Source organism: Patella vulgata, chromosome 9, assembly GCF_932274485.2.
Source record: "Patella vulgata chromosome 9, xgPatVulg1.2, whole genome shotgun sequence".
In the NCBI taxonomy this organism is placed as follows: domain Eukaryota; kingdom Metazoa; phylum Mollusca; class Gastropoda; family Patellidae; genus Patella; species Patella vulgata.
The window spans coordinates 37,710,579-37,733,669 of record NC_065887.2 but is presented as its reverse complement, the minus strand read 5'-3'; the positions used below and the strand labels follow the sequence as shown (position 1 = coordinate 37,733,669).

Genomic DNA, 23,091 nt, shown 5'->3' with positions numbered 1-23,091 from the left:
ATACACCACGTGCAAAAACATTTAAATGGGAAGTGGTATCAGGGGTTCCAAGATGAGAAGCTTTATCTAAAATGTGATTTGATCCAATCGTAACTCCACATCACATTAAATCACATTTAAATGGGAAGTGGTATCAAGGGTTCCAAGGCGAGAAAGCATATCTGAAATGTGATTTAATCTAATCGTAACTGCACAGATCTTACGAAGCAAATAACGTGTTACCTTAGAGTATTATATTTGATTGAGGAATGATTATCAAGTTGTTAATGGCTTGCAAATCAAGATTATTGATTTCGTGAGATTAAATGGATTAACGGATTATTGGATTTAGAGTAATAATGTTGAATATGGACATTATTTTATGTGGACATTATTTATGTCTTTCAGGTACAGATTAGGAATGATCGAAGTTTGCAAATAATGTGGATTTATTTGATCGAGAAACTGAAACTAGTCTTTGGTTTGTGCTATATGAATTTGGACTTGTTTTTGTGAAAATGCCGTAAAATTATTTGTCAGGGTATTTTAGCAGAGACAGACCAGGAACAGATTTGGACGTGATATTGTAAAATAAATACTAAAAGAAAAACGGCGATACAATAATGGGTTGAGATATTATATCTTTTTAAAATCATAACCATTTATTTTTATTGTGGTCATGCGTTGCTTTATCTCTTAACTTTATTCAAAACTGTGACTGCAACACATTAAATAATGGACGTTACAATTTACAGCCAACAGACAGGATTGTGATTATAAAAATTGGTTGAGATGTTTGTGTCTTTATGACAAACCAACTCTTGTTAATGCGTGAAGCTTACCCTGGGCAAACTATTCAAACAATCTACAAATAGTTTTGAATTTCAACATCAAATATTACTTTTGTGAGTGCCAAAGGGAGTTATGTCGTAAATAAAATTAATAGTTTATACAAAATGAGAGAACATGGAGAAGTGTGCGATGTTTTAGAGGCTGAAGTATCGGACAGCGTTTCTGTGGAAGCCGAGGATGAAGCGAAGGAAAGACTGGAGAAAGTTCTATTCGGCCATTTAGACAACCTTCCGCCATTAAGTTCCAGAATTGTCAGGATTTTTACAAGTTCCACTTTTACAGGTAAGTTAGCTTCACGTTTAACACCTTTCTTTTTATAATGCCGTCAGTATGTAGGTTTTAAACATATTTTTCGAATACAAAAATGCAAATGTACGTAAGGAAAAAAAAGATAAAAACACAATTTTAAGATGCTTGTAATATTGTGATATCTGAAAGAATGAGGAACGATTTGATTTGCTTCTGTAGTTGTTGGATTATTGTCCGGATAGAATACTCCAAATGTTATTTAACATGTACAAGATACACATTCTTTCATTTCCTGCTGCTAATAATTAGGTTCAACCACCTTCACAATGTTTCTTAAGATGAAACAATAACAGCTCATAGTTGTACAGCGCATCGGACGCTTAGTGCCGTCCAGGATCAGTTCACTATATAGTTTTCTAACGGCTTACAATATCCGTGTGTTTGTTCAGTCGGATTCTGGTTGATTGTTGTGTGTGGTATGGTCTCCGTGTACTTACTATCGGATGTCATAAAGATATTTTAAGGATGCAACCTTTAATACCAAACGCGGTTCATAGTAAACTTGTGATATACTCTAGACATGTTGGTCCTCTGTACATGGAGGTTCTGTTGGTGGGTATGGTGCTGGCCAAAAGAATGGTGTTGATAATAATAAACGAAATGAAATGAAATAAAATGAGGTTTAACGTCCTACTGTTCTGCTGCGACTGGGCTAATGATGACGGGGACACGCCATACAGTGTGCTATGAGGGAAACTGTGCCCGGACAGCGGCGCTACGACCTACTCTTATGTCGAATTACAACTGTTAAGGGATGTTTTACGCGTACGCCAATGTGTACACGGGACATTGGGATTTCGTCACATCACTATACGTTGTCCCTTGTCAGGCCCTATCTGTCCTGTACCACTGACAAGGATGAGCCACGTCTTACTAACTAATAATAAACACACGCCACATACACAGGCTAGAGTAAGTACAGGAGAACCGTGCTACACGAAAAATAAAACCGATAAGACAAACCTATGGACAAGACAAACTACACAGACATTACAAGAAATAAACAACAATTATCAAATCAAATGAATTGATCCGACACTAGTTGTTTTAGTTCCATTATCCTAATTAAAGATGAATTTAAGCAATATTTCGGTTAATATAGTTCTTTTGTACGCCAGTGCGTAGATTTGTAATTAATTCGGTGTAGAAATTACTATGCCCCCTTGTTTATTTATTGATAACCGGTTGTTAGTTTGAGGCGATATAAAGATAAACAATATTTACTATCTATTTATATCACCATGGTAACGATAATAAACTAATTAATCACACATTTCGTGCACGTGCTTGTCCTTATATTGATATTACACTTACTTCTAGATAACTTAGTTCTATTTTTTTATTTCTTAATATTTGTTTTTTTTTTAAAAAATCCACATAAAATCCGACAGGAAATCGATGAATGGTTTTCACCATATGTTAATAGTTTCCATATTTTGTTTTATCAAACTAATCCCTATATTAAAGCCAACCTGTTCAACAAACATATAACAACAGTATGTAATATTTAATAAATTGTAGTACACGCAGAAGGTACCATCACTAAATTTCAATATATCAATGGCAATCTAATTCCCAGAGGCGAGAACTAGATTGTTAATCTGGGACGAAATTATTAGTACAAGGTTATTACGCCCCATATTATTCTGAAACTAGCTTGTTATGCCACATATTTATCTGGGACAAGGTTATTATACCACATATTAATTTGGGACAAGGGTATTATGCCACATACAATATTATTATATCACATATTAACCTGGCACAAGGTTGTTATGCCACATAATAATCTGGGACAAGTTTAATATGCCACATATTTACTTGCAACGAGGTTATGACACGAAATATTAACCTAGAGCAAGGACATGAAACAACAGTACATGACGTTACATATTAACATATGATGAGGTTATTACGACGCAGAATATTAAAGATTATATGTAAAACTAAGTTGAGAACATGTACAAGTTTTTATTTATATGCAATATTTGATGCCATATATGCTTCTCTGTTGTTGTTTTTTATCTCGAAGTTTGTGGCCAGGGTTCTACTTTGCCATCACAAATTAGCAATCGATGTACAGTAGAAGATTTATTATCAACGTAATATAAATAATTAGTGTTTCAACATAAAATTGAATTTAAAAAAAGCATAACAAAAAGTGCTTCCGTGTATTAATGATACCAGCTGAGTATAGAACACCAATTAATAGAGTTATATCTTCTTTATTTACATATATCAGATACAACTTTAGAAAGAAATTGTTTAATGGAGAAAGTATATCCACAGTTGAAGGAATTCTGTCGGGAACGCCATGGATTAGAATTTCAGGTAGGTACCCATCTTAACTTCTAGTACAAAAGTATAATTACGAGTTATTTGTGTGGAGGATTTTGGCCGGTTGTAATGCTTGGGGAAAACGGTCATAAACATACAGAAAGATGAAGGGTCCTAGTACGGAACCGTGTGTAACGCCATTCGCGATATCCCATAGTTCATCTGTTCTATGTTCCGGTTTTTCTTTTAATTATTACATCTGCTGTCAGATTGTTCTTCTTGTATCGGGTTTTCGTCCCGTCCGTACGGCTGGGCAACATTGTACTTGCCACACCGTTAGGCGCTGCCCCTGACACGTGGGAATCGAGCTTGACAATTCAAAGGTATATTCTAGTTGAGAGACCCGTTCCTTTACCACGCGACCCAAACATTCTTGTATTCATTTAAAAAAGAGTTTATCAAGTTGTTATGTGATGTAATTTCTTGGTACGTAATAAATCCGATGGGACAACAGAAGACAATAGAACAATTGTTAGAATGCAATATATATCATTCAAATTAAACGAACACAGCACTGTGTCATCGTCTAGACCAGACGATATATTCCCAACCACTGAATCATCTAGTTGACATTATAACTGCGGGGGATGTTTATTCTGTTAACGATATAATCAGTTGATATTATCACATGTCATGATAGTAATAATATGTTCCTCGTACGCAATTTCATCAGTTGCTCCATTAAAGATCCAAGATGTCAGAATATACGACAAATATAGACTTTTGGACCATATCATATATAATAAAAGTTAGTCTTACCAAAAAAGCGTATTGGCCTAAAAACAGCCCTAACATAAGTTAAGACAATTTAAAGTTCACATTACTATCGACTGATATATTGCTGACATCTTTAATTTCTGTTAACGATCTGTCAGTGTAGAAACGATAATTCATTTCTGCCCACGACCATCGCTAGACCAAGATGGTATCTGACCTAAGTCTATTATTTTAATTGTCGAAATAGATATCTATTAAGAACACCTGACAGTCCCTACTTTTGTAAAATTAAGGAAAGTGGTCGCATGGGACCCTTCAGGCGAAAATGAAAAAAAAAAACCATCACAGAAGTTGCACTGTAGACGTCAATTAATGGATAAAGTAAAGTGTAGCCTAGCCAGTATTGGCCCTAATCTATAGACGGACCAGGAACTGTAATCGATATTTCTTCTTACCACTAACCGTAATTGTATTGTCTGGCAAGGAACGTCGTATAGTCGTTCGGATGGGACGAAAAACCTAGGTCGCATATATGTCTATGTTGGCGTAGACGTAAAGAACCCTTGGCAGTTGGAATTGGACAAAGAGTACGGGGAAAGGGCGCTGTCCAGGCAATAGTTGCCTCATAGCACGGGGGTCACGGTGTTTAAGTGGGTAAGACGCTGGCTCGCTAGCCTGGAGGTCGCGTGTTCTGTCCCTGCATTGGCCGAGAAAGTTCATCCAGATTTACCGGCCTGGTCCCCCCTTGTGAGTGATGCAGGACGGAGGGCCTGACAAGGACAGCTATCTAGTCGTTCGGTAGGGACAAAGAACCGAGGTCCCGTGTACACATTTGGCGTGCGCATAAAAAGATCCCTTGACAGTTGGAATTCGATATAAATGTAGGCCGTAGTGCCGCTGTCTGGGCAAAATTTCCATCATAGCACACTGTATCACGTATGCTCGTCTTCATTAACCCAGTTCGGAGCAGAACAGTAGGACGTTATACCCTATTTCATTTCATTTTCCTTATAGCACAATTCATTTGATATGTCTGTTTTCATTCGCCCGGTTGAGGCGAAAAAGTAGGACGTTAAACCCTATTTCATTTCATTTCATTTGTTTCTCCTTTAAATGGTGGGGGGTTGGATGGCTGAATGGTTAGCGTGCGCGCGCTGTATCATAAAGTCTGTCATTGAGTCGACTGGCGTGGTTTCGAATCCTCGGTTGTACGTGACAAGGAGTAGGGTCGCCTGTCCAACCTCGTGGGTTTTCTCCGGGTCCTCCGGTTTCCTCCCACTGCTAAAGATCCCAACGCGCAACGAATTATTGAAATAAAATTAAACCATATGTTAGTCCCGAAATAACCTAGTTTGTGTCGAGTGGACGTTAAACCCCATTTCTCTCTCTCTCTCCTTTAAAATGGAATACATCAAGTACCGTATGAAGAGTTGATGATGTTATCAGATTGGTGACTGAATAACACTGTGGGGGATGTTTATTCTCTGGGTGACGTTGAGGGTTGAGTTCCGTATCATAACTGATACCACATTGTTGATAACATACTTCCATTTGTTTACCTTGGTAACAAGGTTGCTACAACATCAACAACTAAAATGACATATCTTTCAGCTGGAATAGCACCAGTGCAATATGAGATTTTAACATGTTTATAAAAACGTTCTAGGTCCTCATGTATCCAGAACATTCCTGTTGCACAATGGCATCCCTAAATTTGAAATAGGAAATGAATAGATCTACATAAAAGTTCACATCAGTTTGATAAAATTTCGGTTCGCGAGATTTACCCCTTAATATAGGCCCCTTATTAATGCTATCACAGTTTTCGTATCTTGTCCACATTATATATAGTCGGTCCACACTGTCTTATTAGCAATGCAGTGAGTTATTATTCGATATTTATGTCATTGAATACTTCTAATTGTTCTAAAGATCGTAGTGTACAATTGCCATAATCCAATCTGATTAAAACACAGATTCTATTTCGTTTCGATTTCTATAGCCGCGCGTACGACCTCTGACATAGATCTATATTTTAATCAAATTGGTCATAATCAGAAATCTCGGCAAGTCCGAGAATTATTCGCGAGTTATTGGTCATACCATACAGGAATCGTTTTGAGATTTTATTTTCACGCTTTCAGGCTGTGTTCGATGAAACCAATTTCAGAGTAGCAAATCGGGTATTTATCAATGAAACCATGTGATAGCTGTAATGTTAGGTGTAGGAGAATATCGAACCAGGCACAAACAGACAAAAACCTAGAAGACAAACAGGCGGACAATACACAACAAACACTGACATTGCATATGATAAAAAAATCAAATTGCTATCAAATAAACTGAATGGATCCCAGGGGTGGATGTTAGGCGTACAATAGTGATACTGGTTTCAACCAAAATGAAAACAACCGCACAACAAAGGAAACAATCCACAAACGCAAAACTCGAAAGCGGGTACATTTCCAAAACATTATCATGATCGGGCATCAACTGTGTTTCTAAAAGGTCACAGAATTTGATATCTGTGTATGTCTGTGTTAAATTGTATATTGTTTATTTTTGTACAGGTGGTTGATATGAGATGGGGAGTAAGAGATGAAGCTACAGATGACCATATGACTACTCATCTATGTATGCAGGAAATAGATAATTGTCAGAGACTGTCTGTTGGACCAAATTTCGTGGTACGTATGTATAACGAAATGAAATGAAATGAAATGGAGTTTAACGTCCTACTGTTCTGCTCCTAACCTGGGCTAATGAAGACGGGCATACGCCATACAGTGTGCTATGAGGGAAATTATGCCCGGACAGCGGCACTACGGCCTACTCTTATATCGAATTCCAACTGCCAAGAGATCTTTTACGTGCACGCCAATGTGTACACGGGACCTCGGTTTTTCGTCCCATCCGAACGACTAGACAGCTTTCCTTATCAGCCCCTCCGCCCTGCATCCGTATGTATAACAGCTATCCATTTAACTGATGTGAGAGTTAGCGGGTTTGGGGGAGGAGTGGTGGGGTATAGTTATACCCAAAAGTCATAGTATTGAATATGTTGCTTGGTAGTGTAAGAGGATTATCCTACTGATTTTCAATGGTTTTTCAACGCTCTGTCGGGACTATGCCCCTTCTTATAACTAATCCGTGTTAACGTTATAAATACTACAATGTAGCTCGTATTAACAAAAAGTGATAATGTGACATTTATTTTCGGCCCGGGTGACAAAGTTGACAAACTATGTTATTATTAGTATTAAGAAATTTTAACCACCTGCACGAATTCGACATAAACACTCGGTTCAACGACAGTTGTCGGTATCTGTTTTTTAGGCTATCTTTGATTATTAAACTCCATAAACTTCAAGATTTCTCAGGAATATATATGGCCTTATAGGCCTATACATAGGTAACTTTTCGGTTTTTGTTCCTGCACCTTTTAGAAAATGCAACTGCGTTGGTAGAAATTGCACCATGTTGTTTCTTGTTAATTCACTAGAGATTAAATTGGTTGGCAAATTCTGTTTTGAACTTTTGTTGTGTGGAGTCTTGTTGTTGTCAAAGAATGCGCAATAAGCTGGATTTGATATGCCATTAATTCCCATTTAATCTGTATGGATTTCTAGTCATTGATTGTACGTTTTACCTGAAGAGACAAACTAATTGTATTTCCTTTATTTAATGGCATGGTTGATTACCTTTAGAGCAAAATAAGGCAATTTGATATTATGAATGATACATTGGGAATTAATTGTCCTAATATGTTAATCATAGGCATACAATGGTTATTTTTTTTATCAGAACTAAACGCCTTTGATAAGGGAATATAACGCTATTGCATCGTCCAGTCCTTTAGGCGTAATGCCATTTCAAGTATTTTGCCCTTTGACGCGATTAACAAGTTTAGTGACTTTATTGTTTAATAATTTGGTTAGCAACGAGCACTTCCGCTTCCACCTACAGCGTAGTGATATGGAATTGGCTTCAAGTGGCCAGGGTGATTAAATGAAATTGGTTTTTATTGGCGGCCATATTGATTTACTGTCGTTCTATTATTTAATTGTAATAAAAGGAAAGATCGATGGATCTCGTTGAATAAATTGAAAATTGGACATTTTTTCAACACCTTGATTTTAGCCAATTTATCGGAAATGATATCTCCTATCGCCGTGAAAAGCACTGGAAGCAGTTACGTTCTATAAACATTTAGACTTATAGATGCCAATTCAACTCGGAAAAACACACATCAAATCCTATAGGGATACTTACTCCGTGAATATGTCGCATTCACAGCACCAACATTCCCACGGTGCCATGAGTCCGTCATAGCGGGTGGGGCCGCGGTGGCTCAGTGAGGAAGGCACAGGCTTGGTAACCTGGTGGTATCGGGCGTCTCGTCCTTCCGAAATGAAATGAAATGAAATGGGGTTTAACGTCCATTAGTATAAATTTTGTTTTGGCATAGTTACAGTTGGTCTGTAAGGGATACTTGCTTGTTCTTTCTTTAAACCATCAACAATTATATGGTAGAATTATCTTTCAGTGTCAGATTTCTACTCAATTTAACGTTGTTGTAATTTAAACGTAACAGGCTACAGTAATTATCTAATAGCGGTAAAATAACAGTAGGTCTATAAATGGTCAGATCGACAGTTATCCACGTTTTGTCGAATTTATCTTATTTCCTTCGCCGAAAGTCAAATTTGATACCTTGATTATATTTAATGGGTAAAATTATCATGACACCTGATTGGCATCCATGATACCACGCTCTAGTTGACCACGTAACCACCAGCTGTCTAATCGCAATAATTCCATATCACGCAATCTCTGTAATTAATCACAGCTCAGCGAGTATGTCACTGGCTCGCTAACCAGGGTGTGTTGGCTGAGAAAGTTCTTAGTGATTCTCCATCCTGGTATTCCCTGTGTCAGTGATCAAGTTGTTCGAATGAAATGTGGAATTAAAGTCCAGCTCTTTACTCGTCGACGTGCACGCACGTAAAGAACTCTGTCAATTTGTCGTGTACTTAACTCTACAGAAACTTTCTTGGCCAACACCGGGATCAAAAATGAGAGGTCCTGGTCAGTGAGTCTAAACCTTACTCATCCAGCCACCGTGGCTCCCAACTCATAAACGTAAATTACAGCAATGGTACTCACTTTGCCAGATTTTCAGGAATAATAAGGTCAGGGGATGACGATTCTTATAACGGCGCGGAAGACGAAGCTGTTGGTGGACGAATGTTACCTCTCTTGATCAGCCATGTTTATTTATTTACCGATCTAACATAAATTTTATTTGTATTGTATGTGTGTGAGAGAAAGAGAGAGAGAGAGAGAGAGAGAGAAATGGGGTTTAACGTTCTCTCGACACAAACTAGTTCATTTCGGGACCAACATATGGTTCAACTTTATTTCAATAATACGCTTGCGCGTAGGGGTCTTTAGCAGTGGGAGGAAACCGGAGGACCGGGAGAAAACCCACGAGGTTGGACCCTACCCCTTGTAACGTATAACCGGAGAGTCTAAACAACAGCGCACGCGCGCTAACCATTCGGCCATGCACCCCCCCCCCCCCGACAATATTAGTACTTGTAAAAGTACAAATAAACGAATACTCGAATAGTAATGAAATATGATCTGAATATATCGAAGTCAGCCCAAGAATTTGTGTCTTGAATTGAATGGAATATTCGAATAGTAAAATCAGCAGACCACCACTAAACATTTTTCGCCTGAAATCCCTTCTATCTTCCCTTTATCTAGGTTTTTCTTGGACAGAAATATGGATATCGACCAATACCTACCCATATACTGGCATCAGAGTTTGAAATGTTACGTGAATGTGCCCGTAATGTTCAGAGTGAGTTGAATTTATTAGACGAATGGTACCGACGTGACAACAATTCCGTACCGCCAGTATACGTAATTCAACCAATCAGTTCTATCCTTACAAACTTCAATAACAAGGTAAGTTCCCTTCAGCGAGCTATTTGATATTCATCACAATCTGTTAAACTGAAAGATGAGTTTCTGCGTTTCGATACGGCTTTTATTCGTAAGGGTGGAATGCCTAGATTAAATACTTAATACGACACTCTTCGGTAAGATTCTTTGTTTAAGTATGAAAATACATTTAGTGGGATTTACATCTAAATATAAGAAAACCGCCAAATTATAGTTTATATAAAATAAAATAAGCGAAAGATATGTAGAGATGTCATCGGTACCTATTAGTAACGTCTGTTGCAATTCTTGTTTGAATCTCTGTTTTGCTACAATAAACTCAACCATGTCCCTAATGTAAGCAGGGATGTAGATAATCAATGTGCCTGGTAGTCTGGTTGTCAAGTACGTATATCTGGTGTTGCCCCCCCCCCCCAACACACACACTAAGTTAGTTAAATTATCCTGGTAGAGGTGTACATGTATATGTATGTCGTGCTGTGACACTACAGTCCATTAGGAACCAACTTTGACATCACGTTGTGTATAAAACTCCAAGGATCAATTGACCCTGGAACACTTTGTTGGTTTAACTATATTTTTTATACCTTTATAACATCCATAATACAATGGTTATATACAGGAAACTATACACACAGCTATGACATTAAATATAAGCTAAATATAAGTTTCCTATCCACTATATGATGATTTCCCTCGGCCTGTAAGCCGAGGAGGTTGTGGGTATGGTGTTCCCCAAGAGAAAGTATAGATGCATCAGCTATTAGGGCGGGACAATTACCATTTTTGGGTAAGTGTTTCGTATCGGTGCCGTTTTACGTTAACGTTATTCTATTTAATTGTACTAATCTGTGCACCAGATGCCTGGACGATAGTAATCCCCTTCCAGAAATGGATACTGACATAACTTGAATCTTGCAAAATACCTACTTAGCCCATTAGCCCATGAAAAAAGGAATCTGTTTAACCCGGCCTTTTATTTCAGCGATCCCAAAGACTACAAGAAATTGATCAAGCTCAGTGGTGGGAAACTTTCAGTAAACTTCAGAGGATAATCCGCAAATCAGCCCAAGTTCTTTTTATAACAAAGAAAATCGACAGAGAACAAATGCATAACTACTTTATGTCGGGTAAGTTGCTTTGATATAGCGAAATCTTTTAGGGAGTTGGATGTGTCGTTTGGCTTGATCCCTAATCCGCTATACCCTGAAATGAACAGATTTTTGGGATTTGTTTTTGCGGTGAAAACTGAACATTTAGTAGTTGTTTAAATAGATTTCAGTTATGACCAAGAAATTTAAATATCTTAAGAATGGCCTAGAGATAAAATATCTTAAGAATTGAACCTTTAATGGACTAAAGCTAAATATCTAACGACTTCAGCCACTTTCAGTGGCGTAGTATAGAGCAAAAAATATCTTAAGAATGCAGACTATAACTAAAATTTGCACTGATCAGAAAATGAAAATTATTTAGTTTTCGTGTATGAATGTCCCAAAGTTGAATGTGGTCCATGTCTCGTCTTAGACGTTTACATAAGGACTAAACGCCTTCGGGTGCCTGTCAGTATGTTTTGAATACATGTTGGGTTTGGAATTTTGAAAAATATAACATCCACCAATTTTTTTCGGGCAATCATCGACTTTTTCGGGCACTGACTAAATGATGAAAAAAATAAAATTTTAGTGGATATGAAAGGAAAAATGTGAGAATTATTCTATCCAGCAAAATGAAGTGCCCCAAATCTGGGACTTTTACTGACCATTGTGTGGAGTGATGCAATTTCCAAACGGTGTTCATAGAAACAATTACACAAGACAAACTTACGAATAGGACACAATATACACAGACACCGCATGTAATAGACACACATAAGATCAGCGTCCACTGTGCTGTGCAGTCCCGAGGCTGTAACGATACAGGCTTCACTCAAAATGAAAAAAAAAACAAAAAAAAAACGATTTACAAGCAAGACTTGATGCGATCGGTCTTGACGGGGGTCATCTTCTGAAATGTAGTAACTTTTCTTTTATGAATTTCAGTGACAGAAAGAGAGATTGTCAGAGGTTGTCTGAAAGCTCCTGATCCAGAAGATCATTGTCTAGCTTACATCCGAGATATTTCGAATATCAACGTCACTCTTCTCCGACTTGCTGGCAAATTTGTTGATTTTGCAGCCAGGAATTTAGATGGCGAGGCGCAGAAGTTTCTGAAATCTTTGCGGGATGATAAAATTCCAAAACGGCTGCCGCCTAGTAACGTGGCCAGGTAGGTTCATACAATTCTGTACTGTCGATTACGGTTGACTTAGTAGCAGCGTTTAACTTCCTCCTCCATAACGGGTGATATCCTGATTTTGATCGGGTATTTTGTAGGCGCTGAATGGCTCTCTGGGAATTACATTTGAATCCTTTTGTGTGGTGTCTGTGGAGTTGTATCTTATGACGATAAGGATTGGTGGTTTGCGGGCGTTGGGCTATATCTGGAGAATTATGAATGACCAAACAATAAAAATCCCCGGGCAATGAACTTCAAAGTGGTATTTAGGATTTGAATATCGAATCAGATACACATGGACCTCCTCAGAGATAAATATCCTAAGTGCGTAATCTGGTATCTTATCATTATATCATACAGCGGATGTGGATATCGATAATAATTAACCTATAAACAGCAGGTGCTGAACAATCAGCTGACACTCTTTAAAACAACCTGATAAAGTACATTAATCTTTGGATACTTCTCTTATCAGATAGTATAGGCTGACCTGCCCTCTGTCGACACTATAGCTAAATTTACAGTCTTCGAAGCCATGATATAAAAATAAAATAGAAAATCGCTCTTATATAGAACACACTGCAATGACAATAACTCGTAACCTTATCACTAAATCTATAGAATTAAGCTGAAATGGGAGCTTTGATGTTCGACATCTTTACAGAATTACCGGGAAATATCACCCAGACCAGATGGTTATCTGCCAATCTGATAATTCAAGGATTAAGACATATTATAACAGGAACAAACAGCCTATGGTTGTTTTAATTGATTATTTCAAGATAAGGACGATCGAACACACCTTGCAATTCTTTCATTCACAAAATCATAAAATGGTCGCCAAACAATAGTTCAAGATACAGACGTGGATATATTTTGCTGTAACTCGTTATTTTCAGGTTAGCAAAACTTTCTTGTAATTTTATTTTAGCAATGTTTGTTTTTTTTTGATTTATCAGCATATTTTATTGTCAAATATTAAACGGATTTTAAATAAAATGAATTAGATTAGCGTAGTCTCCTTGTTTAATCTTCCGATATAAGGTCGAGAGAATCTGAACTCTGTTGAGAGAGACAAACTAGATATATTCGTAAAGTCTCACACACTTACCAGTTCTATATAAAAAAAAAAACAATTCGTGTGGCGATTACAGTATTTTCCACGTTAGATAAATTCTTATTTAAGAATTAATCTACAAGGCAGAATATGTTCTGGATTATCAGTCGGTGGGGAAACGTGCATTCTGTACACAGAGAACAATCTACTTTCACATCTGTCATACACACAACGATTGAATAAACATTTTCAATTTTACTAAATGGAAGGGAAATAGATAATTCTCAAATTCCTGTCAACTATACAGTTTAGTGTATGTTCTCAAGCGAGCTAGTTTTAGACAGACAGCGCAAGTTTAGTATGAAGAAACGTGATGACAAACTTAAAAATACAAACGAGATACTAAAGAAAATGGTATCCTCCAATTAAAAAAACAACATTTAAACCTTTTGAAAAGTTTTATGAATTTGTGAAAGTTGTGTATTTATTTCATTTGACCATTCTGTGTTACCCAATACTAAAATATCTATTAAATAGTTCCACAAGAATTGCATCATACCAATGCGAGGAAATAATGTTCTTCATTTTTTATAAATTACCACAAGAACATTTAGGATCGTTTACCACATTAATATGAAATAAATCATTTTATAATGAATTACATCCATGACGTAGTTTGGTTTATTTGATGACAATTATCTTTCCAGTAATAATCTGGATACTTAGTTATTGAAGATCGTAATTTTTGATGCATGTATTTGAAAGATTCAACGTTAGTGTTTAATAGGGTTCAATTATAATCCCAACCCCGAAGAGTAGAAGGAAGGAAAGCCTTTTGGTGTAAGATAGTTGAGAAGAAAGCCTTCTAGTGTAAGGTAGTTGAGGAAAAGGCCTTTTAGTGTAAGGTATTTGGGAAGAAAGCCTTTTGGTATAAGGTTTTTGGGAAGAAAGCCTTTTGGCGTAAGATAGCTGAGGAGAAAGCCCTTTTGTGTAAGGTATTTTGAAAAAAACGCCTTCCGGTGTAATGTATTTGGGAAGAAAGTCTTTTTATGTAAGGTATTTGAGAAAAAAAGCTTACTAATGTAAGATATTTCTATGGATTCCTAAATTCACTGACCTTTTGTGATTATAATCTGATGTTGTCTGTTGATATATTTCAAGATTGGAATTATATATACCAAGGCTTTTTCTGATTTTTGATTAGTTAGTCGCTTTATGTGCGTCTGTCTTATTCACGGGAACATCAAAGGGACGGGTAGGGGGTATTTCAATCAATTTCTGTTGCTTTGATCATCGTAGGAAAGTTTTAGAATACATGTATTTAATAACGGGAAATTATTAACAATTTTAACAGAGGAATAGAATATCTCAGACATTTCATCTTGGTTGAATGGAATTGTTACTTCCATATAACTCCTATATACTGCAGGATTTACACGATTCGGTGAATTTTATGATGATATTCAAATTTATTGCACTTGAGTTAGTCCAGTGGAACGTGAAAATAGAATAATTATTATTTTTAAATTGGAATATTTTTTTCTAATTAATTGGAAAATTGTTTATTTACTAGTATGTGGCCTTATTTCAGATTTACTGTTGAATGGAGCGGGAAAGATGGAATCGATCCAGAATCCCATGGAGAATATTTTAACCAGTTCTGTGAACATTTCTATAATAATGTGGTAAGACTTATTGACAATGCCATGGCGAAGCATGAGAAGTTAGCCAGCGACCCAGTATATTCAGAACCGCTCCAGCACCTGCATTCATGCCAGCAATTCTGTAAGGTTTTCCAGGGCCGCGAGGAGGTGGTAGAGAAAATCAAGGATTATATTTTGGGGAAGAATGCGTCTCACCAGCCTTTCGTATTGTATGGTGAAAGTGGTTGTGGGAAAACGTCATTGATGGCCAAAGGTGCTAGTCAGGTATAAGTAAACGCCTTTGCTTTTTCGTTAATACTATTATCTGATGTATTGATGCCGTGCTCACCCAAGAGGTTCTTATCGAGAACTTTCCCAGGCCATTTACAAGAGTAACCCTAAATAATGTGCTGCAAATACACAGTGTATCTGTCTGTCTCCTGATTTGACTACCAACAAAGTTTTGGGTGATACGCTTAGCTACGTCTACTAATAGGGCAGCTAATATGCGTCCGAAAGTATTACTAAGGACTAAGGAAGATTATGGGCCACTACTAGCAATACTGAAACAACCCTGGTACCAAAGCTTGTGTAATACGACTATAACCAAAGCTTGTGATACAGCTACTAACAAAACTAGTGACAGGGCTACTAACACAGCGTGTGCCATCGCTAGTATCAAAGCCTGTGCTACTGCTATTATCAAAGCGTGAAGCACCAATAACAATTATGGTGCTGCCAATCCTAATCATTATAGTCCAAACAGAAATCGTATGGAAAATGCAGGACACAATTGAGCAATAAGGTCAACATGAAGGGTTTTTGCTGTTTCACGGGGCTTTGTTCAAAAGGCTTATAAATCTTGGTTATAAAACTGAAACACATGTTTTTTTCTGTTTTCAGGTTCGCACATGGTTCAAGACGACAAGGAACATAGAACCGGTGGTCATTTTGAGGTTTTTAGGAACCACACCGAGAAGTTCAAGCATAATTCCTTTGCTGACTAGTCTGTGCAAACAACTTTCGACTGTTTACCTGCAAGACCTGGATGAAATACCAAGCGACCTTGCTCCATTAACACAACATTTTAAAAAATTGCTATCTTTTGTGACAGAGGACAAACCTCTTGTTATATTTTTAGATTCACTTGATCAGTTATCCGGATCCGAGGGTGCACACCAGTTGACTTGGATACCAACTACTCTACCAGAACATGCTCGTTTGATCCTGTCCACGCTACCCAACTACTTCGACCTGCTGCAAACTCTTAAAGTCCTGATTGAAGACACCGCTAATTATGTTGAGGTGTTACCCCTGGGTGAAAATCTAAGCAGTACCATCTTGAAACTTTGGCTTAATGACGCAAAACGAAATGTGTCCGAAGAGCAATGGACGGTTGTAAATGATGCTATCTCACGGTGTAACCTACCATTGTTTGTTAAATTGGTGTTTGACGAGATTTGTAAATGGAAATCGTATACCATGCCAAACATGACCAAACTTTCTTTCACCATCAATGACAGCATCATGGAACTTTTTAAAAGAATAGAATCCAGACATGGTAAGACACTGGTATCTCATGCTCTCGGTTTCATAACGGCAACAAAGAGCGGCGTTTCTGAGGCTGAGCTCGAAGATCTTCTCTCGTTAGACGACAAAGTGCTAAATGACGTTTATCAGTATCACCTTCCTCCTGTCCGACGTATTCCCCCGCTGTTGTGGACCAGGATCAGGAATGATTTGCCAGGATACTTGAGTGAAAAGGAAGCAGATGGTGTCAATGTTATAGGATGGTACCATAGACAGTTCATTGACGCAGCAAGAGAACGCTACTTTAAAAACTTGAATTTCGTTAGAGACATGCATTCTAATCTTGCTGATTATTTCCTTGGGACCTGGGGAGGGGGTGTACCGAAACCTTTTGAATATACAGAGCTACATAGACAAAGGTTTGGTCTGTCGGAGAAGAAAGGTGAAGGAGACAGGAAAGTACCAGCACAACCATTGAAATTTGTTGATAAAGACGGCCGGGTATTTCGACACAATCTTAGAAAACTTAGCGAACTTCCGTATCATCTCCTTCGATCTCATCGACACGATGAACTGTACGACCAAGTTCTTTTCAACTACAAATGGCTTCATGCCAAGTTGAGCTCCATGCCTCTCCAAAGCGTATTGGCAGATTTTGAAGATCTTCTGCAGAGCAAATATGATAATGATGTCAAATTAATCGCCGACACGATCCGTCTGTCTAGTTCCATTTTAAGTCATCATCCTGACATGCTTGGACCACAGATCATTGGTCGCCTACTACCGTTTTACGGCCATAACCCTAAAATCCAAGCTTTGATAGAACAGTGTGATACTCACGGTTTAGCAGATTGTGCTCTGGTTCCAGCTTATCACTGTCTTCACACTCCAAGCGGTCCTTTACAATATTCTCTCGAAGGTCATCCATTCGCCCCATTTGGAATTGGAACTACCTCGGACGGAAAATATCTCGTGTCCGTGTCAAACAAGATCATTATATGGGATTTCCACACAGGAGAAATTATCCGGAATATCACCCCAGGAATTGGAGGCATCATGCAGAATCTACACATATCCCCAAACGATAAATACTCTGTTAGTAATACGAATAATAACCAAGTTGTGATCTGTGCCATAAAAACGGGTGATTTTAAAGTTATTACTGCCAATTATCTAGACAAACAGGAGACTATACTTGGGAGTTATCTGTCCAATACACATATAGCTATGTGCACTGATAGGGCGTGGTACTTGTATACAATTGACGGAACATTTATTTCTAGACAGGAATCAGAGTTAAATATGCCGGTCATCTTTGTAAATTTGAGCACAGGCGACTCCAATTTTGTGGTAGTTAACAGTGGTAAAGACGATAATAATGAAATGGCCCTTGAGAGCGACGATGGGTCTTTTGCGGCATTCGAGTTCCATAGTGCTATTGCCGTGTCTAAAGATCGTGCGACTCTTTATGCTTGTATTGAAATAAGTGACAACGCAGTCGTTTTATATCGGAGGGAGGAGAAGGCTTGGAAATACTCCAAAACTATATCCGAAAATACTGATAATATATTTGCTATGGCTTTATCGTTGGATGAAAGATATCTAATCGCCACAGTGGCAATGGGATTTAAGCTGTGGGATCTAAGGTCCTCAACGAGAAGGGACCTAAAACTTCCACCCGGCGCCCGAAATATTCCCACAAGGAATCAATTGACGAGTCCTGTCGTTTTTACGAAAGCGAACGAGTTCGTTGTTTCTACTGTCCGAAAAAACATTTATGTATGGGATGTAAAACAGGGTAATTTGGTGAAAATTCTAGATGCTCATTTTGGACGAATCATTGCAATTTCCGCCGTTTCGGCAAGTTGTAACATTATTATCTCAGCATCTATTGACAAAACCATCAAAGTTTGGAACTTTGATAAAATCTTGGAAGACGTCCATCCAATAGATAGGCTTGAAAAGCCAATCGAAACCCTCGACATGGCGTCTAACACGGACCTGTGTGTAAGCACTACTAGAAATATGGTGGCTGTATGGAATCTGTTAACCGGTCGTCTAGAAAAGACATTTACCAGTAATGCTAGAGGATCGGTTATAACAAATGCCGTGATTACAAAAGATGGAAAATACGTCATATCAATAGAATCTGGCAATGCTGTATTGTGGGAATTATCTCAAGATACAGCACTGACTTCACTTCCTATCGGCGACGTGCAACACATATTACTCTATGACGGTGACAGTCGCGTGTTAGCGCTATCCAAATCGCCAACAGGGAAAGGATTGTGTGTTTGTTTTAGTATTCCGGATACAGAATTTATTTTCAAATTCGAATACAACGTGAAAAATTTTCGCGCGCCAATATTAACTAAAGACGAGTTGAATCTAGCAGTTCCCGCCATGGATAAAAGTGGTGACGTAATTGGTGTATATCACGCGAAGGTGGGAACATTAATGTACAATTTGCAACTAAAATATAACAATTATAAAGATTACACCCATCTTGTGTCACTACCCCACGACTCACAATTTATAGCCGTCATAGACTCAGAGAAGGCCAACATATTAGACTTAAAGAAAAAGACACTAGTGCGATCAGTTTATAAATGGAACGGTGTGGCGACATCTAACGGGAAAACAGGCTTTGATGCTCCTAGTCGAGGAGGGTTGCAACTCATTGACACCAAGTCGGGAAAAAATGTAAGAACTCTCATACCCAGAGTAGCAGAGGGGGTGTTCTCAATCGACGTAATGTTTACAAAAAATGACAAACATATCTTATATTATCATTCCGGTCATAAGACAATTCGTGTGTTTAGAATTTCAGACGGTAAAAAGATTGCTACATTCAAACCTCAAGCGGAAGTCAAGGTGATGGTGGGTAATGATGACGGTACTAAAATTGCCATAGGAACGGTTGACGGCAGCGTCACCTACCTGGCACTTGCTGATCCCGATGACGAAGGAAGTGGCGAACTAATAAAATCACTGCCCAGTCGACAAGTTCACGCGAAGAGTAACACTTCTTTAAAGTTTAACGCTAACGGTGAAGTAATAAATAGCAAAATTGCCATGGGAACGGCGCTACAGGTCGCACGATTCGTGGCCAAGGCTCGCGGTGCACAGAAATCACAGGCTTGTGTTATATCGTAACTTAAAAGAAACACGTGGTTAATTCCCTTGAAACCTAACTATAAAACCAAATGGATGATAAAACGTAGGCCTATGCATCATTCAGTTTGAAGCATATGTTTAAAAAATCATAAAAATTCAACGTTACTCAAATTAATCTTCGGTGATACACTTGTTCATTTCAATTTCTGCTCAATAATCTACTGGTAAGGGGGAATAACTCCATTTATGAAACTTGAAAACAACATGGGTATAGACCACAATTAATTCTTCATTCCTGTCAATTTTGAATACCCAGAGACGGATCAACTAGGGGTTCCTGAGGTCCCAGAAGTCACATGGCTAAAAGGGTGGTACAGAAAATAAAAATAACACAAACAAAGATATTTTAAAATAAGCCTCAAAACTTACTGATACCTTGTGAGTTGTTTACACGGTTGGTAATAGCGTATTTTACTAATAAATATAAAACAAATATGGCTCAAAAACAATTCACCACGATCTTATTTCTTCTTTGATTGGGGGTCCCCATTAAGATTCCGTGCCTACATGTCCCCAAGGGTCTTAATCTACAAGTTCCAGCAGACGTATCAGATTTGTAAAATGTCGTTGGAAAGTACAGTAAGGTTTCATTTTGATTATGGGTAGATGCTGTTCTTTCGAGAATTTCCCAAAATGTCATACATGTTTACGCTCTTATACATTTGCCTGGAAATCATGAATAATAAGCAAAATTCAACCCATTTTTAACATTAATTAGCTAGTTTGCTGGCATACAGACCCCAAAACTAGAATTTTGCTTTAAACTAAAACAGTTTGGATATGATGACCAAATCTTATAGTGCTACGGTAGATGTATTTTCTGTCTATTAAATATTATTAAACATATCTATCTTGTTTGTTTTTTTTGGGTTTTTTGTTTTGTAAATTAGTGTATCAGGTTCATGCGCGGATTTTTTTTTTCAGGGCGGAAGGGGTGCTGTATGAAATTTTTGGGCGCTCGATTCCGTTATATCATCATTCTTTCACTCTTGAGCTGTGGTCTTATGCTCTCTCATCATTATTATATTCACGGTTATAGTGAATCGCCCAGTTAGTAGTACCACTAATGTAGTGAGTGGGTCGTGGGACGCCAGACTGTACAAATGTTCTGTCAACTCTCACAAAACTGGCGGATTTATCGTGCAGGCCTCAAGATTCTATCGCATTTCTTATCTTCTCGTTCACAAGAATTTGCTCCCATCAATGAACTCATGAATGCCAGGAATTTAGACCCAGTCTCAAAAAATTAAAAGCTTAATTACATATCATACGTTGCTATCTGAAATCACATCTAGAATATGTTGTACCACTTCTATAATTTGCAGTTCACATTTTTGGCTGGCTATGGTCTTGATACTTCCAGGATTTGATATCGATGCCCGCGTACTCGCTATCGGGTTATACATGCTGACCATGCCTAAGGGATACAAGGGAATAGAAGTTTGTAAATCACAAGTATATGAGCTAAATTCTGTTTCGTGCAAAAGTCTGACCTTATGGACACTCACTACCATATTCGCTGTAGAGAGCTTAAACCGGGTAGTGGGGGACAGAGAGAGGGAGAGAGAGAGAAATGGGGTTTAACGTCCACTCGACACAAACTAGGTCATTTCGGTACTAACATATTGTTTAATTTTATTTCAATAATTCGCTTGTGCGTAGGGGTCTTTAGCAGTGGGAGGAAACCGGAGGACCCGGAGAAAACCCACGAGGTTGGACAGGCGACCCTACTCCTTGTCACGTACAACCGAGGATTCGAAACCACCAGTTGACTCAATGACAGACTTCATGGTACAGTGCGCACGTGCTAACCATTCAGCCCGGCCATCCAACCCCCCTAGTGGGGTACAGAACCTGAGGGGTAGGGCTTTATAATTTATAGACCCTTCACGTCCCAGTTCTTTGGGGAAACACACACACACTAGTCTGCTTTGAACGCATTATCTCAGTCTGTTCACTTCTGACTCAGGTTTGAAGCATTTATCTTTCGATTTGGAACAACTACATTAGCCCATAGGAGAGTCTAAAATAAGACAATGCCTTATTCTTTCATTTTCTATTTTATGATGTTTACATTTAGCCTATTGTAAGTTCTGACAAGAAGAATATGTTTAGCTGATATGACCTTTTATCTACCTAATTATCGTCAGATATTTTGACGACTTCACCAAGAGCGATTTTAGCCAATCACCTTTACAGTGAACAGAGAATTGATTAAGCACTGGTAAGATCCTTGCGTAACCTGGTCGAGATTAAATCCAGAATGAAATACCATATTCAATTCGTTACACAAAGATATTCTTGCAATAATCGAAATTATCTTTTTTGTCGACGTTCTACAAATTGAAATGGTAGCTATCTTCAGTCCATCTCTAACACTTCCTCCGTAAACTACTACTAAAATGTGGAATTTGATAATTGGAGATAAAATGAAATGAATGGGTATTTATGAAGTTATCCCCCTTGGAACGATAATACGATCTCAGACTAGCAATTATTTGCCCATTGACTTCAATTTTAAATGGCTGTAACATCACAGGCTGTAGCTTTTTGCTCAACATTCCGTTGGTTCCAATCTTTATAGGCACAATGGGGACAACATTTGGCAATCTCCTCATCATAATTTTGTAGGGGGTTGAGGATTTAGATTTTTTGCTACGCGGATTTGAAGTTGACTGGGGTGAAAATCTCATTTCCGACACAATGATTGCTCTGCAGAAAGACACTTTACACCCCCTATCCCTCCGCTGTAATATCATCAGTATTACCCAAAACTGCTATGAAATTGCACATTTGATCCCTTTTCTCCAATTCTAGACCAAAAAGTCAACCAAAAAATGCAGGAAGAGGGGAGAAAAAAATTAAGGGAAAAATTGTCTATTTATAACTCGCACTAATTACTAGTCTTAGTCCTTACCCGCATTCCTGATTATAGATTTTACAGTATGCCAAAAGTATTTGAGTCACAAGTTTTAACTATTTCAATTGTTTTTTTTAAAAGTAGTGGACGAATGTGTAGTGGGGAAGGTAAAGGAGGAGGGGTGGGGGTGTTCGGGTTAAACAATAAAAGTAACTAGTTAATTAGTAGGTCAAATGCCCTTTCACATTGACTGTAATAGCTAGGACTGGGGTAGGGCGGGGAAGTCCAAAAAACAACGACCCAATCCAAACCGGTTTCTATAGTCTCGAAAAACCGTTGCATTTATTTTTATTTTTTTATGAAATGATATCCATAGAACG

General features: G+C 38.0%; 1 protein-coding gene across 1 annotated transcript; it reads left to right on the top strand.

The window, feature by feature from the left end:
• The first annotated feature begins 779 nt into the window (after window positions 1–779).
• LOC126807851 (NACHT and WD repeat domain-containing protein 2) lies at window positions 780–20,691 on the top strand. The gene is made up of 8 exons (XM_050532688.2): window positions 780–1,113; window positions 3,383–3,471; window positions 6,765–6,881; window positions 9,967–10,170; window positions 11,153–11,297; window positions 12,210–12,435; window positions 15,093–15,429; window positions 16,048–20,691. The coding sequence occupies exons 1-8, from the start codon at window positions 936–938 to the stop codon at window positions 19,828–19,830; spliced, it is 5,079 nt and encodes a 1,692-aa protein (XP_050388645.1). The 5' UTR covers window positions 780–935; the 3' UTR covers window positions 19,831–20,691.
• The last annotated feature ends 2,400 nt before the right edge of the window (window positions 20,692–23,091 follow it).

Coding starts and splice junctions, on each gene's coding strand:
- LOC126807851 (XM_050532688.2), top strand. CDS start 936: ATGAGAGAACATGGAGAAGTGTGCGATGTTTTAGAGGCTGAAGTATCG. Junction 10,171..11,152: donor TTACAAACTTCAATAACAAG/GTAAGTTCCCTT, acceptor CTTTTATTTCAG/CGATCCCAAAGACTACAAGA. Junction 11,298..12,209: donor GCATAACTACTTTATGTCGG/GTAAGTTGCTTT, acceptor TATGAATTTCAG/TGACAGAAAGAGAGATTGTC.